This window comes from Rhea americana, unplaced genomic scaffold (assembly GCF_003343005.1).
Source record: "Rhea americana isolate MKP2758 unplaced genomic scaffold, rheAme1 scaffold_35, whole genome shotgun sequence".
NCBI lineage: Eukaryota > Metazoa > Chordata > Aves > Rheiformes > Rheidae > Rhea > Rhea americana.
Genome location: NW_028186479.1, coordinates 115055 through 134073, shown reverse-complemented (window position 1 = coordinate 134073; position 19019 = coordinate 115055). Strand labels below are relative to the sequence as shown.

Here is a 19019-nt window from a genome sequence, read left to right as displayed (position 1 = left end):
ATGAAAAGACTAAGGGCCTTCCCAGAAATTTCAATGGTTTTTGGATCAGACTGTATATGCTTAAGTGATTTATAGTGTATTCTGCTATGATAAGGTTCAGTGGGGATGTGTGATCTGGCACCTGGAACAGTGACTGTGTCTCATAGCTCTTAATATAGGGCTGTTTGCAGAGGTTAATTTCCAGTTGCCCCTGCTTTTAGACACCTTGAGCTTCATCCAAGTGCTACTTGTTGTACTTAGAGCAGATTATTGTGTTATTTCAGATTTCTAGTGTCAGACCTTCAACCAGGAAGCACAGAGAAAATCTATGACAGCAGAGTGAAGATGAAGAGAGTAGTAGCAGAGGTGAGATGTATATGTGCGTAAGTAACAGGAGTCTCTCTTCAGTTTCAGATGCCTCTGGATGTTCAATGGTAGCACTCCTCCATACTGGAGCAGCCAAGTTTCCCCGAAACTTACTTCCAAGGGTGAGACAAGCTGTGTGCTCCCTCCTCCCGGCTGGTGTTCTCAAAGGGTACGGCTCCATCGTAAGCAGGAAACTGGCGTCCCACGGCTTTGGAGCTTCCATGGCAGCAATGTCATCCTTCCCTCCACAGAGATATCACTACTTCTTAGTGCTGGATTTTGAGGCCACGTGTGATAAACCACAGATTCATCCTCAGGTAAATAGCTGATCCTGTTAATTCTCCCCTTAAAAGCTGCTACTGCCGTTCTGGGAGATGGAAGGAAAAGCTGTACTGCCAGCTAGCTCGCTTTCCCTGGTTTGTCCCATCTTCTTTCTGTTGCTGGCCCTCCAGGCCTCTTATCAGTCCACTGTTCTTGTGAGCAGCACCAGGTTTGTTCAGTGGGAGTGAAATGAAGGACCCTGGTTTCCATCAAGGAAGTGAAAATTCATGCATTGTCAGAAATACTTTCCTATGTCATGTATGCTTGTCATCTGCCTGAACTGGGGAGGGATATAAAATTGCTGTCTGGGAACCTGCATTATTAGCATACTCAATGCAGCCTTCTCTGATTCCGCAAGGAAAAAGGCTGTTACTAGCCAGTAGCCTTAGAAAAGGAATAGTTAAGATGATAAAAAGTATATGCAGAAGTGTTTAATATCTCTAAGTAGGTAGGAACAATAGTTCTGAGCTGTCTGATCTTGCTGCAGTTACCTTGCCTGAGCGTTAACTCTGGAGTGTAATAAGATAAGAAACAATTCAGCTTCAGAGAGATTTTTCCAATGCCTTACCTCTTGAGGCATGCAGTGATCTGGACGAAGTGCAGAACTTTTTCTGCAGACAATTCTTTCACAGCAGTGAAAAGCAAATTAGTAAATATATTTTCAGTTGCCAGCAGGGTGGACCTGGAGCTTCTGTTTAAATTAGAAAAGCGTGATAAAAAGAAATAACCTGATATTGGGTTGGTAACAAGCAAACAGATTTCAGAGTCTCTACACTGACTTCAGACTTCATATCCACCTCTGTAACAAGCAATCAGCCTCTTGCTGGTATTGCCAGTAATGCACAGCTGTCTAAGAATACTTCTGTTTGTTTTGTTTCAAATACGCTGAAAGTCAAGCAGTTTTCAACATGATATCTCATTATTGAGATGATTTAATGCAGTGAGTCCATTTCCCAATGCAGCTATAGTTTCCTTTGGGTTTGTCTTGTCAAAGGGATGCTGCAGGTTGGGATCAAACTTGAGTCGTACCTTCCCCTGTGGTGTCTTGGTGAGCACTGCTACTCTCTTATGTTTCCTGAAAATGGAGGGCGAATCCCTGCTCTTCTCCTGGGTCTTTGTGAGAGGATGTTGTGTGTCTGCCTCCAATTCTGCTAGGAAGGAAGGTCTTAACCATTCTCCAAGTGAGATGTCAGGCTATTTCCTGCATGCTCAGCCTCGGGTGCACAGACCTGTCAAAGCTGTAAATTGGATCTACCTTGTCCCTTTGGATATGGGTTTGGTCTGTGCACATTTTGATGCAAAACCATGATGCATGTGGAGCTAGTTTACAGCTGGCAGTAAAAAGGAGCATGAGTGGAATATGATTACTACTGTTTTAAGGAGCTTTGTCCCCAAGTCCTTGCCAGGGAAAGTAATGGTCTGGGCCAATGCAGATCTGCTATATATTTTGTTGGCGAGATAACACCTTTAAGGTGGAGATGTTCTTCAGTGTTGTTTTTCCAGTCTGCTGTGTTCAGTGCCTGTCTGTGTCATATCTTGTGTGGTAATGGCTGTCAGTCGCTCACATCCTCACAAACAAATTAGTCTGACAAATAAAGAAATGGCTCCTGCTGCACTAGAATTGGTGTAGCTGAAAAGACCCGAGTTGCCTGCCTGAATCGGACAACTCTGCAAATACGAGGCTCTCTGTTGCTGTCCTTACCTGCATTTTACCTTTTTGCTAACCAGACTGTTTTTTGCCCTATTCACTGCTAGGCTCTATGTCGTGGTGAGCAAATTGTGTTGTGCGTGTCAGCAACGTTCTGTGCAAGGTTTTACTTAGAGGTTCTTTCACTGGAGTGATGGCAGAGTCAGATTTCAGAGATGCAGTCTGAGGACAGACCTGAGAGCTAGCAGTGGTCAGATGCTGATCTTAACTGTGATCCTGATTCCTTTTCTGCTTTTGTTCTATTGCAGCTCAGAACCTGCAAAATAGAAATCTGGCAGGTGATGCAACAAAATTCAAATGCATTGGAGTTTGTTGATGAGGAGGATGTTGATGCATATAGAGCTTAGCTGTGATCCAAGTGGGTTGTCCTATGTATAAACTTAGCCAGCTTGGCCTAAAAGCCTTGCAGAATATACATGCCATCATGCACTTCAAATCTCACTAACCACTCTTCAAAATGTTCTTGCTTATTACCAGAAACTACTGAAGGAGCTATCCTTTTGTCTATGCTAAGGTGTTTAACTGCAACATTTGTTCCCCTTCCCACAGTATTTACTGGTGGTGAGCGCTTAGCAGCCTGACTAACTTTATTCTTGGGAGATATCTTTCAGATTCCTTCATTTCCGTTCCCTTTCACGCTGTCTCTCCCTTTGAGGTCTCATGGCATGGCCTCCATAACAGGGATCCAAGAGGGTCAAGAGCAGTGGTGTTCCCTAGGGAGCCACCCATATTGTGACTTGACTGGCTTGGGGTGCTGGCCGAGTGCCGTGCGACAGCTGCCCTTTGATTTATCGCTGCTTTGGCTGATGTGGAGGCTCCTTAACATTTCCTGTCCTATGTCCACAGGAGGATGGTAGCATTGGGAATGGTAATTGAGAGCAGTTCAACAGGCCAGCCTGCATTCTTGCAGTTCACTCTTGATAGTTTTCAACAGATATTCCCCCAAATCAAAATGCTTAAGTGCAAAGAAGCAGCATGGCTTTGGGGTTTTACAGGTTTATTTATGGGCAGTGAGACCATCGCAGAGACAATAGGAGCTGAAGGCTTTAATTGTGTTGTGCCAGATGGATAGATGTGAAAACTTGGAAGAAGAATGGAAGCACAGTGTGTGTGTTGTAGTATTTTGACTAGCCAAAGGTCAGTAGGTGTAGGCAGTGAGGGGTGTTCGTGGGTAGCCCCTCACACCTCTTTGAAGCTTGCCTCAGCCTGTAGAGCCGCGTGGGTATGGCGCTTTAGACACACAAGGGGAGACGCCTTGGTAAGTGGCCGCGTCTCTCTCGTGCCTGTAGCCTGTTTAGGGTGGTCGGTCCCTCGGTGGCTGGGACGGGAGCCCCCGGAGGGCTCGGAGCCGCAGCTCCCGGCGTCCTAGCTTTGTTAGTGCCGTGAGCGGGTGTGCCCCTTGCGTTCAGCAAGCCGAGCATCCTGCCCTCGACTTCAGCAGAGTGGAGGGAAAATGAAGGGTTTTTTTTTTTTTTTTAATGTAAAAAGTCTGATGACACAGACCACATCTATTCAGAGCTAAGTTTGAAATTAGGCCTTAATTTAGCATGTTAATCTCTGCTATAGTCTGCTAAAATCACTTAGCTTAAAAACAAATAATATTGCAGCTTGTACATGTTTGCTGCCTGAAAGCTGGAAAGAAAACCAGGCCACAGAGGTGGCAGAAGTCACTGTCTCAGGAATTGTAACTACGAGTTGTTGAAATGCTAAATGAGCTTTCGATGATGTTAAAGATGCTATTTTTTTTAATGTCAGTTTATTCAGGTACTTGACTTCAGTGTCTCAAATTCACTCAAATTTGATAATCATTTAGGAATTAGAAAATTACCTCTTTCAATCTCTGTTGAAAAGGAAAGTGTGAAATGTTCAGATTTTCTAATACTAAGGTTGTAAAGGATGTTATGAGCAGAAGCAGGAGAAATAATTTTAAGTAGAGATGATGCTTTCCATGTTCTCTTAAACAGTACATTCAAAATGCAGGTGTATTTTGATATTAATTATCTCGCATATTTCAAGTTTGTTTAACTGTACCCTTTAACTGTTCTTTTGTAATTTTTTTTTACTATATATGAACTTTTTTTTTTATAATTTCTATCAAATGAAACTGGATATACCTGGTAATAAATGCAGAATATCATTCACTTTTTCAACATAAAACTATAAACATTGAGACTGTAGATAAGAATGCTTAGCTACTAATTTATTTGTAGATGTGCATATGTACAATATGTATGCTGATAGAATATTTCCTGACTGGCAAGATTGTATCAGCAAATGAGATTCAGCCTTGCTTTAAGATAATATAACTACAAGTGCAAAACAAGGTTAGGTTGGTTTCAGACTGTGTTTCCCTGCATGCCTGTGTAAATGAGCACTGAAGCTGGTTCCCCCAAACATCGGTGTTGTGCCTCTGCCCTGCAGTCGGGGGCGGCTGCAGCTGGAGCTGCTGCGATCGCTGCCTCTCCGCTGCCCATGCCGCGCTCCCTTTTTGCTGCATGGTGCCATTCCCGTGGTAGGGACACCCGAATGATGTGTACCTGCTCCTGAGCTGCTGTGGTTTATGGACTGCCCTTGTGATGCGAATGGATGTTGATTTCTACCGAATTTAGGGCTTAGCGACAGACATGCGGTCCCTGCCGCGCTCCCTGCTCRGGCTGAGTAGTGCGGGGATGGGCCGAGGGAGGTAGCCGTGGCCTGAGCTCAGGGGACTTTCTAGGTGGAGTATGTCGGAAGTGGCAAACCTGGGAGCTGTGCTGCTAGAGAAGCTCGCGGGAGGGACCGAAGCAGGCTGCGAACCAGCTTCTGGATGCTCTTCAGGCAGTGCTCTGTGAAGACTGTATTAAGGCAATCCCAGCTGAAGGCCAGGATGGGAATCGTGGCTCACAAAGCTGCTATCGGAGAGGTTGTCACAATCCTCTCCAAAGGCAAACTGTGGAGATGTGCCAATGATCACCTATCCTATCTAGATATTCCTGTGAAGCAGCTTTCTTTTAGCACAGTTTTTGTGTAGCTGTTGAGCTCAGTGCATTAGAAATCACCTGCCAAAACCTATATTAAGGCTGATTGTGAATTGCTGAAAAGTGAAGAAATTCAGGCTTGTTTCCCATGGCAACTTTAACTCAGCACTCTCGTGCATAAGTATTACAATGGAATATTAATCTGCAATTACCTGTCTTCATGCAGCTTAGGCTTGGGTATAGTTTTAAATACATAGTTCTCAATTCAGCTTCATCCRGTGTTGTTACTAGAGGAATGCCATTAAAATGTGTGCAACACAGTCACTTAAAGGCTTTTCTTTTTTTACTGAAAGTAAAAATATGTATTTATCATGTCTTTGCCAATTATGGCTTACTTTACACCCTTTATTTAATGAAACTACATAGCTGCTGTTAAGCTATTCTTCTTGTGTTGTAGTGCTTTAAGTTCCTAGAGTGACGGGAAATAGTTCATATGAAAGCTATTTTAGGTTATTTTTCTGTTCATGTTCATTTTTGTACCATCTCTTGAAAAAACTTTGAGGCCTTTATAGCTAGCTCCTCTGAACAGTTACAAATTCTGCTGAAGGCACATAAGGGTCTGTAACTCCAAATACTACAGGTGCATCCGAAATTACTGAAGAGATGCAGTTCTTTTTTTCTCATATTTTCTGTATCTTGTGTGTTTCATTTCAGTTCTGTGGSGCTGTTGGGAAACCTTATTTTGACCAATATCAAGTATAATATCTTTTAAAATAAAGCCAGAGAGATTGGAAACGAGCAGMCAGAATTTCAAAATGGATTTTGCAGGGCCTGAAATACCAGCTGCAGTGTCACCTGCAAAAATTGTGTTCTCCATGGCAGTCATTTTACTGATCTCTTCCATTTTTGCAATAAGTAGGGATAACCTTGCTCTGACCCATATCGACCTGACAGGGGTGTTCTGTCTTTAGGCAACAGAATTGGCTGTATCTGTTTAAAACCTGGTGAGCTAGGTAACACGAAGTTACCGAACCCAAATCTCCTGTGGAGCACAACCACTGGACCACCAGGCAAGACRTCTGATGTATGAAAATATTCAGTTTCTTACTTCAAGGTATAAACCCAGCAGTATTATAGCGACAAGCCTAAAATACCAGGCACTCAGGGGGCTGACTGCTGCGGTCCTAACCTGACCCAACCTGCTTAGCTTTCGGCTGGTTATTGACAGGCCGATGTGATGAGTGCTTTAAAGCAATCAGTCCTGGTGCCCTTTCCCTCGCAGCGTGCAGAGACCCCACATCAGTTATGCATCCCAGTGTGCACTTCCCCACCTGTGCTGTTTGAACACTGTATCCTTAGCTGTGCAAACATTACACATCGTTTAGGTGACAAGTTGCAAAGTTAAGTAGACTTGTTGTTACAGCAGAAAGTAGTTGAGCTTCAGTCACCCTGAAAAGAAGAGATCCATGCTAGTTCAGGAACGTGCGAGTCCCTTCTAGTGTGTTTAAAGGTTTCTTTGCCTTGCCATAAAGCAGCTGATTGGGGTTACTTGTGCTGCTGGAAACATTTACGGCAAGCGCTTTCCTGAAGTTAAGGGTGCGACAGTGTTATAGTTCTGCAGCTCTTGCACCTCTCGCTGTGTGCATGGTGCTGTATGGTCACCGGTGATCTGTGCCCTTGGCCTCTGAGCCACCCGGCGTGGCGTTTTAAAAATGCGCAATATTCTGAGATACTAGAGGGAGGATCTTCCCCTTCTCAGCTCCTGAACAATCACTGAAGCGTAAATATGATTTCTGCCCCCCCGCCCCRAGGAAGGACAGGACTGATGCTGAAATGAGTAAATAGCTCTCCAGCAGATTTTTCAGAAAACGTTTACTAGTACAGAAATCAAATAGGGAACACCAAAGTCCAGAAAGTAAATACTGAAGTGTTGATACATTTGTGTTTTATTTAAAAAAAAAAAAGGGGGGGGGGTTGTGAAGTCAGGTGTCCTTTGCTTTGTCCTACCATGGTCCCTTTAGGTCCTTGGCAGACAAGGGATGACATCTGGAGAGAACAGGCTTGATGCAAGGAAGGTTTTCGGTTCTCGATTTGGCTCTGACTCGAACCTCTCTGTGACCTTAGCTAAAATAGCTAATAGCTAAYGTACCCCAGGTTCAGCTGCACCTTTCTGTGCCCGCTTGCTCTTCCSTGTTGTGGCAGCTGTCTGGAGTGCTGCCCTGGAGCTTCGCTTTTCTCTTCAAGTTGTTGTGGTCTTTGCTGTTTTAAAGTCTTCTCTTAGTTTTGAACAAAACCTCCCCAGTAAGAAGGAGGTGCAGCTTCACTCTTCCCAGCAAAATGTCTTGCTTTCTCCCACTTTGTTCCAACCTGGCTGTGGGACCAGCTTCACGTTGTCTTTGTTGGTCTGGGTGCTTGGTAGCTAGCAAAACTACTGTTCTTGGTTACGTTATTTAGTTCCTCTCTACGCCAGGCAGAAASGATGCTGTCACCAGCAGTTACTTGTGATGTTTGTAAAACCGTGAGTGTTCATTTACATGCACTAACATGCCCTTTCTACCCATCCCAGATGTTTTAGTGTTGCTGAGAACATTGATCATTTGTGCTACTCAATATCAGGTGAAGAGGTTGGGTCTTGAAATGATTTGATAATTCTGCAGTGGGGACTGCAAAGGCTGCTTGCCTGTGGTAGAAAGAGGTGGACTTGAAGGATGTGGTGTAGTTTTCGTCTTACAATACAAAGGTAACRTTTGGAGAGTCCTGTGTGCTTTTTCTAACCTGGTCCGAGCATTAAACTTCCCCAAACTGTCAAGCTTTAAATTATTGTTGTGTGTGGCAGTTGTGATTTTCTGGGTGGTTAAGTATATGTCAGTAGTTCTTGAAAAAAATGAGTTGAAATGTCAGCGTGTCTGTATTTCTCATCCTGAGTATGAAAAGAGAAGGAAAGTTCTGTTACTCCTGATGACTGGGTGCTGCTAGAAAGATCGAAATAGCTCTGATTTCCTTGGCAGGTGGGGTGATGGTGATAGTAACAGGCAGAAACYAGCCTGTTTCAGGAGTTGGCAGGTTATGGGCCCAGATTATGAGCTAGTTATAAAAATGTGAGATATGACGGCATGAAAGAAATCCCAAAGACCATAGTGACAAGTTTAGGGGCAAATGTCATGTGCAAGTCATGTGGATCCTCCTATTCTTGGCCCTGTAAGAAGGAACTTCAGTTAGAAAAATGTTTTGTTTTGGACTCCATACTTTAAAAGAAAATTAGACCATTTCAAGAGGGTCCAGAAGAAATATACTGAGCATGACCAGGGGTCTGCAAAAAACAACCTGTGAGCACAGACTGGAAGGCATTGAGGTTCTTCAGTACAGAGAAGAGAAGGGAATGTATGATAAGTCTTCCGTTACTAAGGAGAAGGTTCTGGCCTGTGTCCACAGTGCATAGGAGGAGAAGTCATGAATTTAAACAACAGCAAAGGAAACTCGTATTACACATTAGGAAAAACTTTCTCATGATAAAACGAATGAAGCACCAGGATAGAATGCCTGGGGAGTGTGTGAATCTCTGTTATTGGAGTCTTTAAAAACAGCCTAGACAAAGTCAGAAATGATTTAGGGGAAGATGCTGCTGCTTTAGGGCAAGAGCATGGACTAGATGTCTCTCTTAAAGCTGAAGCTCCTGGAGGCATGTGATTAGATGGGAATTTCAGCTCCTATTAAAGAGAGAGAAATGATCCCTCTCTCTCACAGTTTTAAGGAAACACCTAGAAATATGAGCCAGATTTGATGTCAGAATGTAGAACCCAAAAGACAACTCAAAATCTATCATTGAGGAAAATCAGCCTTTGAAACTGGGTTCCAGTGCCTGAATTTTGAGAGTTGGCAGTGAGATTATCCTAAAGGCAGGGGGAAGGAAGAAACCCTGGATATTCAAGGATCCAGGAGCAGAAGTTGTATTCACATCATCTTCTCTCTGTGTTTCGTAATCTTCCCATGTTCTTGCATGCTGCCTTGTGTTTTGATTTTTTTTTGGTGTGTATTTCCATTCACACTTTTCCTGAGGATATGACATTTGTTTAAGTGTATTTAATTGTTGGGTGTGTGCAGATGTGTATTTTCAGCTAGATAATGATGGAAAATGTAATTTGGGGGTCAGCTGCTTCCCTAAAGGCCTTTTGACAGGGTTATTTTGTGCTGTGAGTAACTTACCTTGGGCAGAAGCGCTGTGAGACTCATCACTGTGTGCGCACGTCTTTGGGACGGCCGGCATCGACTTGATTCAGCGGAGGTCCTGCTGTCCCCAGTTACAAAGGTGTTGTCTTTATGGTACTTGTTTTAGTTAGTTAACTAGAAATTTAGAATTGGGGAAAAGACCTATGAGGTCATCCTGGTTACTGCCCCCGAGGGCTAGTGCAAGGCTGCTCAACTTGAAAACAGCTTTAGTTAAAATAATTATTAAGGCACGGTGGAAACTGAGGAGGCAGATCTGTTAGGCTAGTGCTGTCCTTACTATGTCCCTTTTCAATTTTAATTGCCTTGGAAAAAAGGAAAATCGCAAGCTTTAAGAGCTCTGATTCTTCCTGCTCTTCTCTCTCTCTTTTTCTCCCCCCCACCTCAGCTCCCTCCCGGAACTTGGAGGCATCAACTCTCATCTGTCAAAGTGTAAATCAGCAATTAAAACACAAACAGTGAAATGCCAAAGATGACCCGAAGCACAAAGCAACTGACAAACAAGTCCGGACAAATCGGCGGATAATTTATAAGCATTGCCCTAAAATCTAATTATTTGGCAATTCGAATTTGCAGCCGGCCAGGGCTGTGCAATAAATTTAACCCGCCATAAATTATTTAGGAGCAGCCCGTGGTGTAAATCAAAAACACGAATGTTTGTTTAAGAAATAAGCTCCTTGTGCATAAAATGACTTTTTTTCTTTAAAGAGGGGAAAAAAAAACCCTGAATAAAATAAGCTGATGCTGAGCCTGTGTTCCCTTCAGTGAGACTCCCTTGCATCCCCCCCCCTCACCTTTTTTGAAGGTGTAAAGCGGTCTTTTGGTAGGAAGTTTTTTCCTTTTTGTTATCAAAAAGGAAAAGGAAAGGAAAGGGAAAAATCCGTTTCTCTTAAAACATCTACTTGTTTTTATTGCGTTTTGAACAGTCAGCTCTGATTTTTATGAGCATCTTTTACTCTGGTGTTTATTAAACTTCTTCAAATGGGTGTGAGATTAGGGGATAAATTATTCTCTGCTAGCTTTTGAACTGAATGGCCACAAGATTTTCCTCAAATATATAAATCACTGTCCTGAAGTAAGCCTTGTCCACTTCTTAAATGGGCTTCTGGATTAAAAGGTTTTTTAGAGCTGGGAAGTTTTTGCTGTGCGTTGTATTCTTTTAGTCTAATAATGTTATTGCTCCATAAATCCAAGACGATAAGAAAAAGATTCCTGTGGGGGAAGCAGCACAACTTTTGCTGCTTGCTTTTCAAAACTCTAGAAATCTTGCTGTTCTGAGAAGACTTTTAGTAGAGTATAGCTGTGTGCTTGTTGATGTATTATCAAGAAAATCAAGGCCGCTAAATTCTTGCATCCCTTTTCTGGTGTTAAAGAGAGGGGGGTTTCACTGAGGGTGGTTGGGTAGGAAAAGGCTGGGTTTGCAGCGGTCGTTTCACATGCCCTTATGAATTTTTCAAATCCCTTTGAAGAGGAAGTCCATAGGCATTATGCAGTTACACTGCAGCCTACTTGCTACTCCTCAGACCCCCGTCGTGGGACAGCCAGGTTACACAGCAGGCTTGCACCTGGTTTCTCCTTTTGGGGAACGTTTTTAAAAAAATAAAAAAAAAAGGGGGGGGGAGGGAAATTCTGAGCAAGCTGTCAATAGATTTGTTTGAAGTACCAGAAAATCATAAATACAAGACTGTTGTAGAGACAGTGGACCTGGTAATGGATATTTATAAGCCCACAGCTCTATATGTTCCTATTGTGAGTGTGTTTGGGAGAGCAGCTGAGAGGAGGGACAGAGTGGCAATGTCTTTTTCTTTAAGTGTGTTAATATTGATTTTTAGAAGCTCTGTGTTCCAACAATATAAATGCAAATGCCTGTAATTGGGAGCTGCGTGCAGAATTTCTCAACACAAAACATGCTCAACTTTTCATGACAATGAAAGGAAAATAAAAAGCCGCTTATTTATTGCTGGTGGTTTGAATCCTGGATTTCCTTTCAAGTTACTTTGCAGTGCTAAATAAAGTACCTAATTGCAGTGCTTGCAAAATTCAAATGGGTGCATTTGTTCTTCTGGTACCTTGTGGCTATTTGCAGTCTCTGGGCACCCTCAGCGTTATTTCAGCACATTCATAACTTCTGGTTGTGCTATGAGGAAACGCTGGGGTGGAAAAAAAGACTTAGAAGACCCACACGCCACTGGCGCAGGACAGTGCCGTAGTTGGCACACATGTAGTCGGTGTTGGAAGCAGAAACGTKTGAGGATATCGGGGTAGCTCTTAAGAATGATCAGAGTCTGATTAAAGAAATCAAATGTCAGTGAACCTTTCCTTTTAATTCCAGTGCGCTGCTTCGCTCCACCTTCCCTCACCTGGAAAAGAGCAGAGAAGGTCCTTGGCTGTATGGATGTGGCTGAGCATTTTAAGCTCGCCAGGCTATTGTGAAATGTGAGAGAGCGCCTGGCTGCCTTTCTGAATCGTGGTCTGTTGGGGGTGTGTGTCTAAGTGCTCACCATTTCATAATAATTACTAATGAAATACTAGATCTGTAATAACATTTTGGATATCTAAAACAAACCATATGCTTGTTAAAAAAAAAAAAAAAAGTGGAAACAGATCAACTTTAAGCCATAAATTCTTGGTAATAGAGGCCTCTTTTTTTTCCCCTTTCTGTTTATGTTTGATAGATATTTTTGTTTCTGCAGGAATGTCAACTCTTAATTTCATGATGTATCATGGGCTTAAGAAAATTGAATTTAATAAAGGCAAAAGATGAATGGCACCTTTAAAGGTCCCAACACTTGTCTTTATTAGCAGGACAAACTGCAGGGTCTCCAAACACTGCTTCTCTCCAAATGAAAGTTTAAATGAAAAGTACAGCAGTGTCACAGGTTAAATTTCATTGCAGGACTGGCTAACGTCGTTAGTGAGGAGTGGGGCTGATTTCATGGGGCTGGTATCTGTTGCCTTAGATACCAGTGGAGCAAACATTGCCAGAGACTGGAAAAATCTTTGCTATAGGAAGCGTGCAGATAAACAGCCTTTTGGGAAAGGTCCTTTACCACTTGCTTGAAAAACTGACCAAATAAGCCCAAAAGAGCTGCTGTTCTTTCTCCCAAGACATTGAAGTTGCTGCTCAGGTTCCACCCCGCTCCCTGGTTGCATATATCCCACAGACCTGCAGTAATTCTTGATATTGTTAAATTTTCCACATTTTTTAGTACAGCTTTTTTTATTTCCTCCGTATGTTTTAATCCGACCCTCCTGGAAGTGCTTTTTGCCTTTGGGTCTGGAGGCAAATGACGCCTTTGTGTATCAGATCAGCCGACTGGGCTGTCTTTCAGTCCCTCTTTGCATCCAGCCACTTGATGGCCCCTGAGGATATTTCTGTTCCCTTAGGACTGATGTCTGCATTGCAACGCAGGCTTGCTGTGAAATCGAATCTGTGCATGCCTCCCTCTGGGAGGGAGGCCGTTGGTCTTGCCCTGCCGTGGACTTGCCCGCTTCAAAGATTGCCCTTGGTCTGGGTTGCAGACCCAAAAGGTAACACATTTCCCCAGCSCCTTCTACAGACTGCTTGAGGAAGGAGAGCAGTATTTGGCAGATAGGGTTGTAACACGTATTGGCCAGCCTGGGGTTAAGCCTGGCTCTGTTAGGACATCCATTTGCTTCCAACTTTGCAGCCCACTTTCCTTCTGAACAGAAATGTGCTGCATTCAGTGTCTGCCCGTGATGGTTGGTTATTTCAAGAGGAGAAGTTCATTCAGCTGGGTCCAGCCTGCCTTATTCTGATCACCAGCTTCTGTTGTCTCYGCTGGTAATTCTGGATGGCTGAAGTTGACAAATTTGACTTCCCCCAATGGAAGATCTGAGTGATGCTCAGGCATTTTGCAGAGTTGGAGCGGTGTTTTTCTCTGCCTTTTTGCGTCCTTCTGCCCTTCCAGCCACAGCCCCMGTATGGTCCCTTAGTCACTCTTGCATGGTTGTGGGGCTGGCGGAAAGGATGCGCCCAAACCTCTTCAGYGCAGCACGTGCGAGTACAGCAAAGCTGACAGCGGGGAAACCATGAAGCCCTGCGTTGCCTGCTGTTTGGCTGCTCAGCGTCTACGCCTGGGCGCTTCATCACCCTTAACGTTTTGCAGCTTTTCCTCTCGGCTGGCAGCACGTTCCCCATGGGCCTGGGTTGACCGTGCCCTGCTGGCATGGCCCTCAGCTCGGCTGCTTCTGGGAGCCGTCGTGGTTACGGAGCTGAGTTCGTGCCTTCTCCCTGAGATGGAAACTGGGTGATTCCACTGGCTATTTAAATTATTTGTTGTTTGCATTTACCCACCCATCCTCTTGCCCTCCTTCTGGCTGCCGGGGTGGTGATGTCCTCAGCTCAGATACGTGACCTCATGATAATTTCTGCCTGCAGGTCATGGAGGTTGCAGCCCAGGTCCAAAACCTGTGTTAGTCCTCTGCAGTGATTGCATTTTCCACATGCTAATTTTACTTGCCGGAGTTGGATTTTTTTTTTATTTATTTTTTATTATTTCTTATTTGTCTCTTCCAGATGTTTTCAGGCAGTTTTTTTTGTTGTTAAACTAATTCCATTCATGTTTTAAAAATTTATGAAAGCGCTAATAAAAATGTCAAAGTGGTAAAAATGTTAGCTTTTGCTCTGCTTTGATTAAATTTTGCAAACTGTTTTTGAATATTAAAAAGCAATATTTTTTTTTATTCTCTCTCCCTCTCTCTCTTTCTCTCCAGAAGTGATTTGAGAGGCTTGTTGCATGGATATCACTCAGCAGGCTCATTTGCACTCCAGAACCTTGGTGCCATGCATCTCTATTAAATAACATAGACAAATTATTCTTTAAAGACACCAAACAAATTGTCACTTCTCTTGCATTAAACTGGAAGGAGGAGAGGGAGCGGGGAAGGAGGGGGGTGAACACAAAGGATTTTATCGCTTTTATTCAGTGGGCGGCTTTTTTAATTTCATGTATATTTTTTAATAATTGAGAAATCCATCGTAACTGGATTTGTTTAAACTTTTTATTAACAGGTCCATGTAAATTTTTGATTGCTGATTATTCAAATAATTGAACATTCTTCTGATGAAGAACGTTTTTATTTCCCTATCAGCATAAATTGGCTATAGAGAGAAAAATAAAGCAGGGCTTGCTTCTGTGCTGTATCCAATAGGGGTGGTTTTTGCAGGAGGACTTACAGTTCCTCTTCCCTCTCTGTTGGAGGAGAGTGATGCTCTTTGCAGCTTTTTTCAACCTCGCCTGGGAAGGAGGTGCTTCATGCACTAGCATGCAAATTCTTAAGACGCTCCTGTTGTCTGTCTGGTGCCCTCCAAAAGGAGTGAGTGGTAGAGAGGGTGGAACTGATCATCAGAGGGCGTCCTGTCTGAGATGTCATTACTRACCAGAAGTGAACCCACTGCAAGCTTTTCTCTGTGTTCTCTGGGTAGCACGTGCAGGTGGTGCCATGTTGTCTTCCTCTTGAAAGGTTCAGCTTGAGGCAACAGCGAGTGCAGATGCTGCCCTGAGCACAAAGACCTACCGGTATGTCCCAGCTGGGGCCAGTGTGTGATGTGTGTCAGCRCCGTGCTCCTTAACACTAGCAGCGCTGGACGTGTTCTCTGCACTTGCGTGACTCTCCCATTTGTAGTGCAGAGCTTCGTGTTGCCCTCGTTTCTGTTTGGGACCATCAGCCCCCTCTTCTTACTGCCATCTTGCTAGCATGGGTCTTTCCCAGCTTCGCTTCTTTGTTTGATTTAAATGAACAGCTGCTTTTCTTTTTACCTTATTCAGGAAATCATCGAATTCCCTATCCTGAAGCTGAATGGCAGGACGATGGAGATTGAATCCACCTTTCACATGTATGTTCAGCCTGTGGTGCATCCCCAGCTTACGCCCTTCTGTACAGAGGTAAAGTGCAAAGGTTCCCCAGTGCACCAAGAGTATCTCTGGGAAGCAGGTTTTCATTGCACCAGGGGTTGGGATCRCCTCCTCAGGATGCAGCTGCAAGGCATGGTGTTGGGCCAGGCTCATGTTAAGGATAAGGGAAATGATCTTTATTATTGTAGAAGCATGTAAAGGCTTTGGTTTGGATTTGTAACTAACTCGAGTTATGGCTATAATCTCCTAACAAAGATCACTTGCTTATGTAACTAATGAATGTATTCCTGGGTGACCACATAATTAAAATACTAATGCTGTATTAGCAATTGGTCAAGATACTGGAGCTTGTCTGTAAGCTCTTAATGATTGTGCTATGCTGCTCTTTGGTGGGGAAGGTCAAAGAGAGCCTGSTCGAAAGGAAGGAAGTGTTGTACTGCTCCATGGTTCAGAAGCTCTAAATGACTCTCCTATGTGCTTGCTTATTGTGATTTGATGAGCTCCTCAGAGTGGTAAGACAACCTTACATCTCTTTTTTCAAGATTCTTTTTTGATGTGCCAGTAGGGTGCTTGAAACGATTGCTGGAGAAGTGAGGTCTTTTTACTTGGTTGCACTCATTGCCAAGGAGATATAGGTGAGAAGATGAAGATGGCATGCGAGGAGTTCGGTAAATGTGATTCCTTATGGATCCAAGGAGTCAGGGAAGAGGGATTATTTTTTTTTTTTCATTGAGCACAAAAAGTTAACTGTTTCTGCAAGTTGTGTGCTTCTTCCCTACTGCAGCCAGGGAAGTTTTCTAAATTCCCTTTGCTCTGAGCTTTTTCCCCTGCTACTCCACTGTTTTGCCGTTGGCCAGCCCAGGCACTAAAATACTAACTAGGGGAATCAGAGAATCCGAGTTCTTTGCAGACAGGACGCCATGAAGCATTTTCCGTGACCTCAATGGCTGCAGAATCTGGCCCTCAGCACACTTGTCCTATGTGGACTAACTTGATTAAATGACTTCTCTATGCTGCATGGAGCCTCTCCAAGGTCAGCCAGACCCTTCCAAATTTCCTCATTTTAAAAACAAATACATGTTTTCATTGTCCTACTGTAACTGCAAAACAGGTGAAGATATTTCATTTAAACTTTGGGGGGAAAAAAGAAGAAGAAAAAAAAAAGAAAAAAAAACCCTAAGCACAGACAACAGGAGAGGCTTTCAGAAAGCTATAAATGTATGAAAACAGGGAACTATAATGAAAAATCTTTTGCAGCCTTATTACTAGAAGGCTGGACAACTACTTTGGCTGTCCTAACCCACAAGGGACTTGCTGGACATGTGCTTGTGCAAATGTATGCTGTGATAAACTTTAAAGCTTGCACCTGATCTGTGTTAAGAGACATGTTATGTTGTGGAGTAAGGCTGAAAGTGTAAGTTTTGTATGTCATCTACATTCTAAAGAAGTTTTCTCATTAATTAACTCCTAATGAAGTTACATTTTGGAGAAATTCCTCTGTTTTGTCCTTCTTGCCAACGCTGAAGGTTACAATTCTGTTAACTGCATGAGAGCCTGCAAGAAAAATCTGACTTGTTTGTCATGGTTTTCCAAGCTGAATACAGTCTGAAGCATGCTGTGGTGTGAAGAGGCACTAGGGGTTTGATGCTGGGATTAGTGGCTTGGAGGTCCTCTGGACACTGAGCTTGTGGTAGAGATGTCCACCCCATCTTATGCTCCTTCGGTGCAGTGCCACTTTGTCTGTCGTCTTTTGCTCTTCGGAGCCCAGATGCCTGGAGCAGGTATTTGTGACTCTTGAGTGTTTGTGTCTCCTGTGGATGGAGTAGYAGAGCGAGAGAGAGAGGTTGTGTGCTGAGCAGTGGTATGCTGTGTAGTGGRTTGTGCATTTACAGGAGTCCCAAGAATGGGGATGGACTTCCCTGCTGCAGCATCGTGCTGCAGTCTCTGCTCTGCAGCTGACCTGCCTGGTAGCGTGTGTACAGAGTGAAATAAAAATGGACAGCTGTGAAACCAACAGGCMAAATGGTCTCAAAAAATCCTCCAGTGTGTATCTGTGGTACAGAATAGTCAAGCACACCAGGCTTGAGAAATTCTCTGCCATTAACAGTGTGTGTTAGGGAGCTGCTTTTAATTATAGCCTGGAGACCGCCGGCTTTTGGGCAAAACCTCTGAGTAGTCCATGCTGCTCAGTGCACAGCGTCTCTTCTGTGCCGCCTGCATTGGCAGACCTTCTGCCCTTCCCTAGCTAGGTTTCTGGGGGCTGATGTGAAGCCTGGGGAGCAGGGTAGTGCTGGAGGGGCCTGCTGCAGGATCTTGTGTCCAGCCTGACTTGGAAACACTGCATTAAGCGGAAGTAAACTGGTTGTACTGAGGATTTTGCTAAACAGTCACAAAGTACCTTTCCTTGTTTGCACCTGCTTTTTGCAAAGGCCATATTTGTTGCATTAAGACCTGTGGGATTTGTGACCCTTGCTGGGCAGCCCCAGTGGGCCAGGCCTGTGGTGATCATGTGGATGCCTGCCCTGAAGGCTGTATGAGTGATACTACCAGTTCAAGTGCCAGTTCCTTGTAAGAGCTGATGTTGCTACTACAGTAAATCCTCTGCTCACTGCGGACCTCTGGCTTGCTCGCTCTTACTCCATTATGCTTTTCCGCCTTTAGACTCCGGCTCTTGTTCCTGCTCTTGCTCCATCATGCTAAGCAAGAGAGCCTGGGCACCTCCTGCACAGGACTGGCGATGCTCAGAGCATCTCCCTCCCTCTTCACACACTTGGTCCTGCTGGAGAGGACAAGRCACTTGCCTGTGGCTCATGGGATGCTTTCTGCTGTGCTGACAACTCCCTTCCAGCAAGCTGCCTCTATCATGTGCGCTACTGGCTTTTGGGGATGTGACGTGAGGATGAAAGGCAGAAGGGCCATAGTCGGATCCCGAGGCAAGAGCTGGGATGTGCTGTGTACTCAGCCTTCAGCCCCTGTGAAGCCAGTGCCTGCACAGCTCCCAACCATCWACTTTCAGCTCTTTTATGTTTTCTAAAAAATACCCATTTTGCTAAATGCCAGTAAAGGACTTTGTCTAGGCACCTCTACTTACTTACAAAGGGTGAGATTTATTGGCCTCTTTGTCTACAAAGAAAGACCAGGGCTGATTATCAGATTGTACACCAGAGACAAGTGCTTATGTAATCAGCAAACTGTCTTAAAGTAGAAATACGATGGTTTCCAAGATAAACTGTAGGAAAAACAGTGGTGTTGRCATTACACCGGAACCTGTCTACTGTGCTGCTTTCCCCCCGCTTCTGCTTGCTGTCTTTACCAGGAAGCAAGAAGACTGCTGCATAAAGAATATGTGTGAGAGGATTACTGGTGTCCTTTGATGTCACTCCCTGGATCTGGAGCATCACTTGAATTTGTCTTCCTTCCTGAAGAAGACGGCACAGCATGGGAATGGTGTCTACAAGGGTGTAGTACTCATGGGCACCCTCATGGTATCCCCTTGCTTTAGTCTTGCTCTGTGTCTGCGCATACCCCTGGTCATGAGAAGACTCCTCTGATGTCCTGCACCAGCAGCCAGTAGCGTGTCTTCCC

The 19019-nt window shown here is 44.1% G+C and overlaps 1 protein-coding gene across 1 annotated transcript in view; it reads left to right on the top strand.

Moving 5' to 3' along the window:
* The first annotated feature begins 350 nt into the window (after positions 1-350).
* The window catches only part of ERI3 (ERI1 exoribonuclease family member 3), a 93253-nt gene continuing 74584 nt past the window's right edge, over positions 351-19019 (top strand). The window contains exons 1-2 of the mRNA XM_085311738.1: positions 351-662; positions 15348-15464. Of these exons, the coding sequence (XP_085167864.1) occupies positions 351-662; positions 15348-15464 (429 nt within the window). The remainder of the gene's footprint in view (positions 663-15347; positions 15465-19019) is intronic.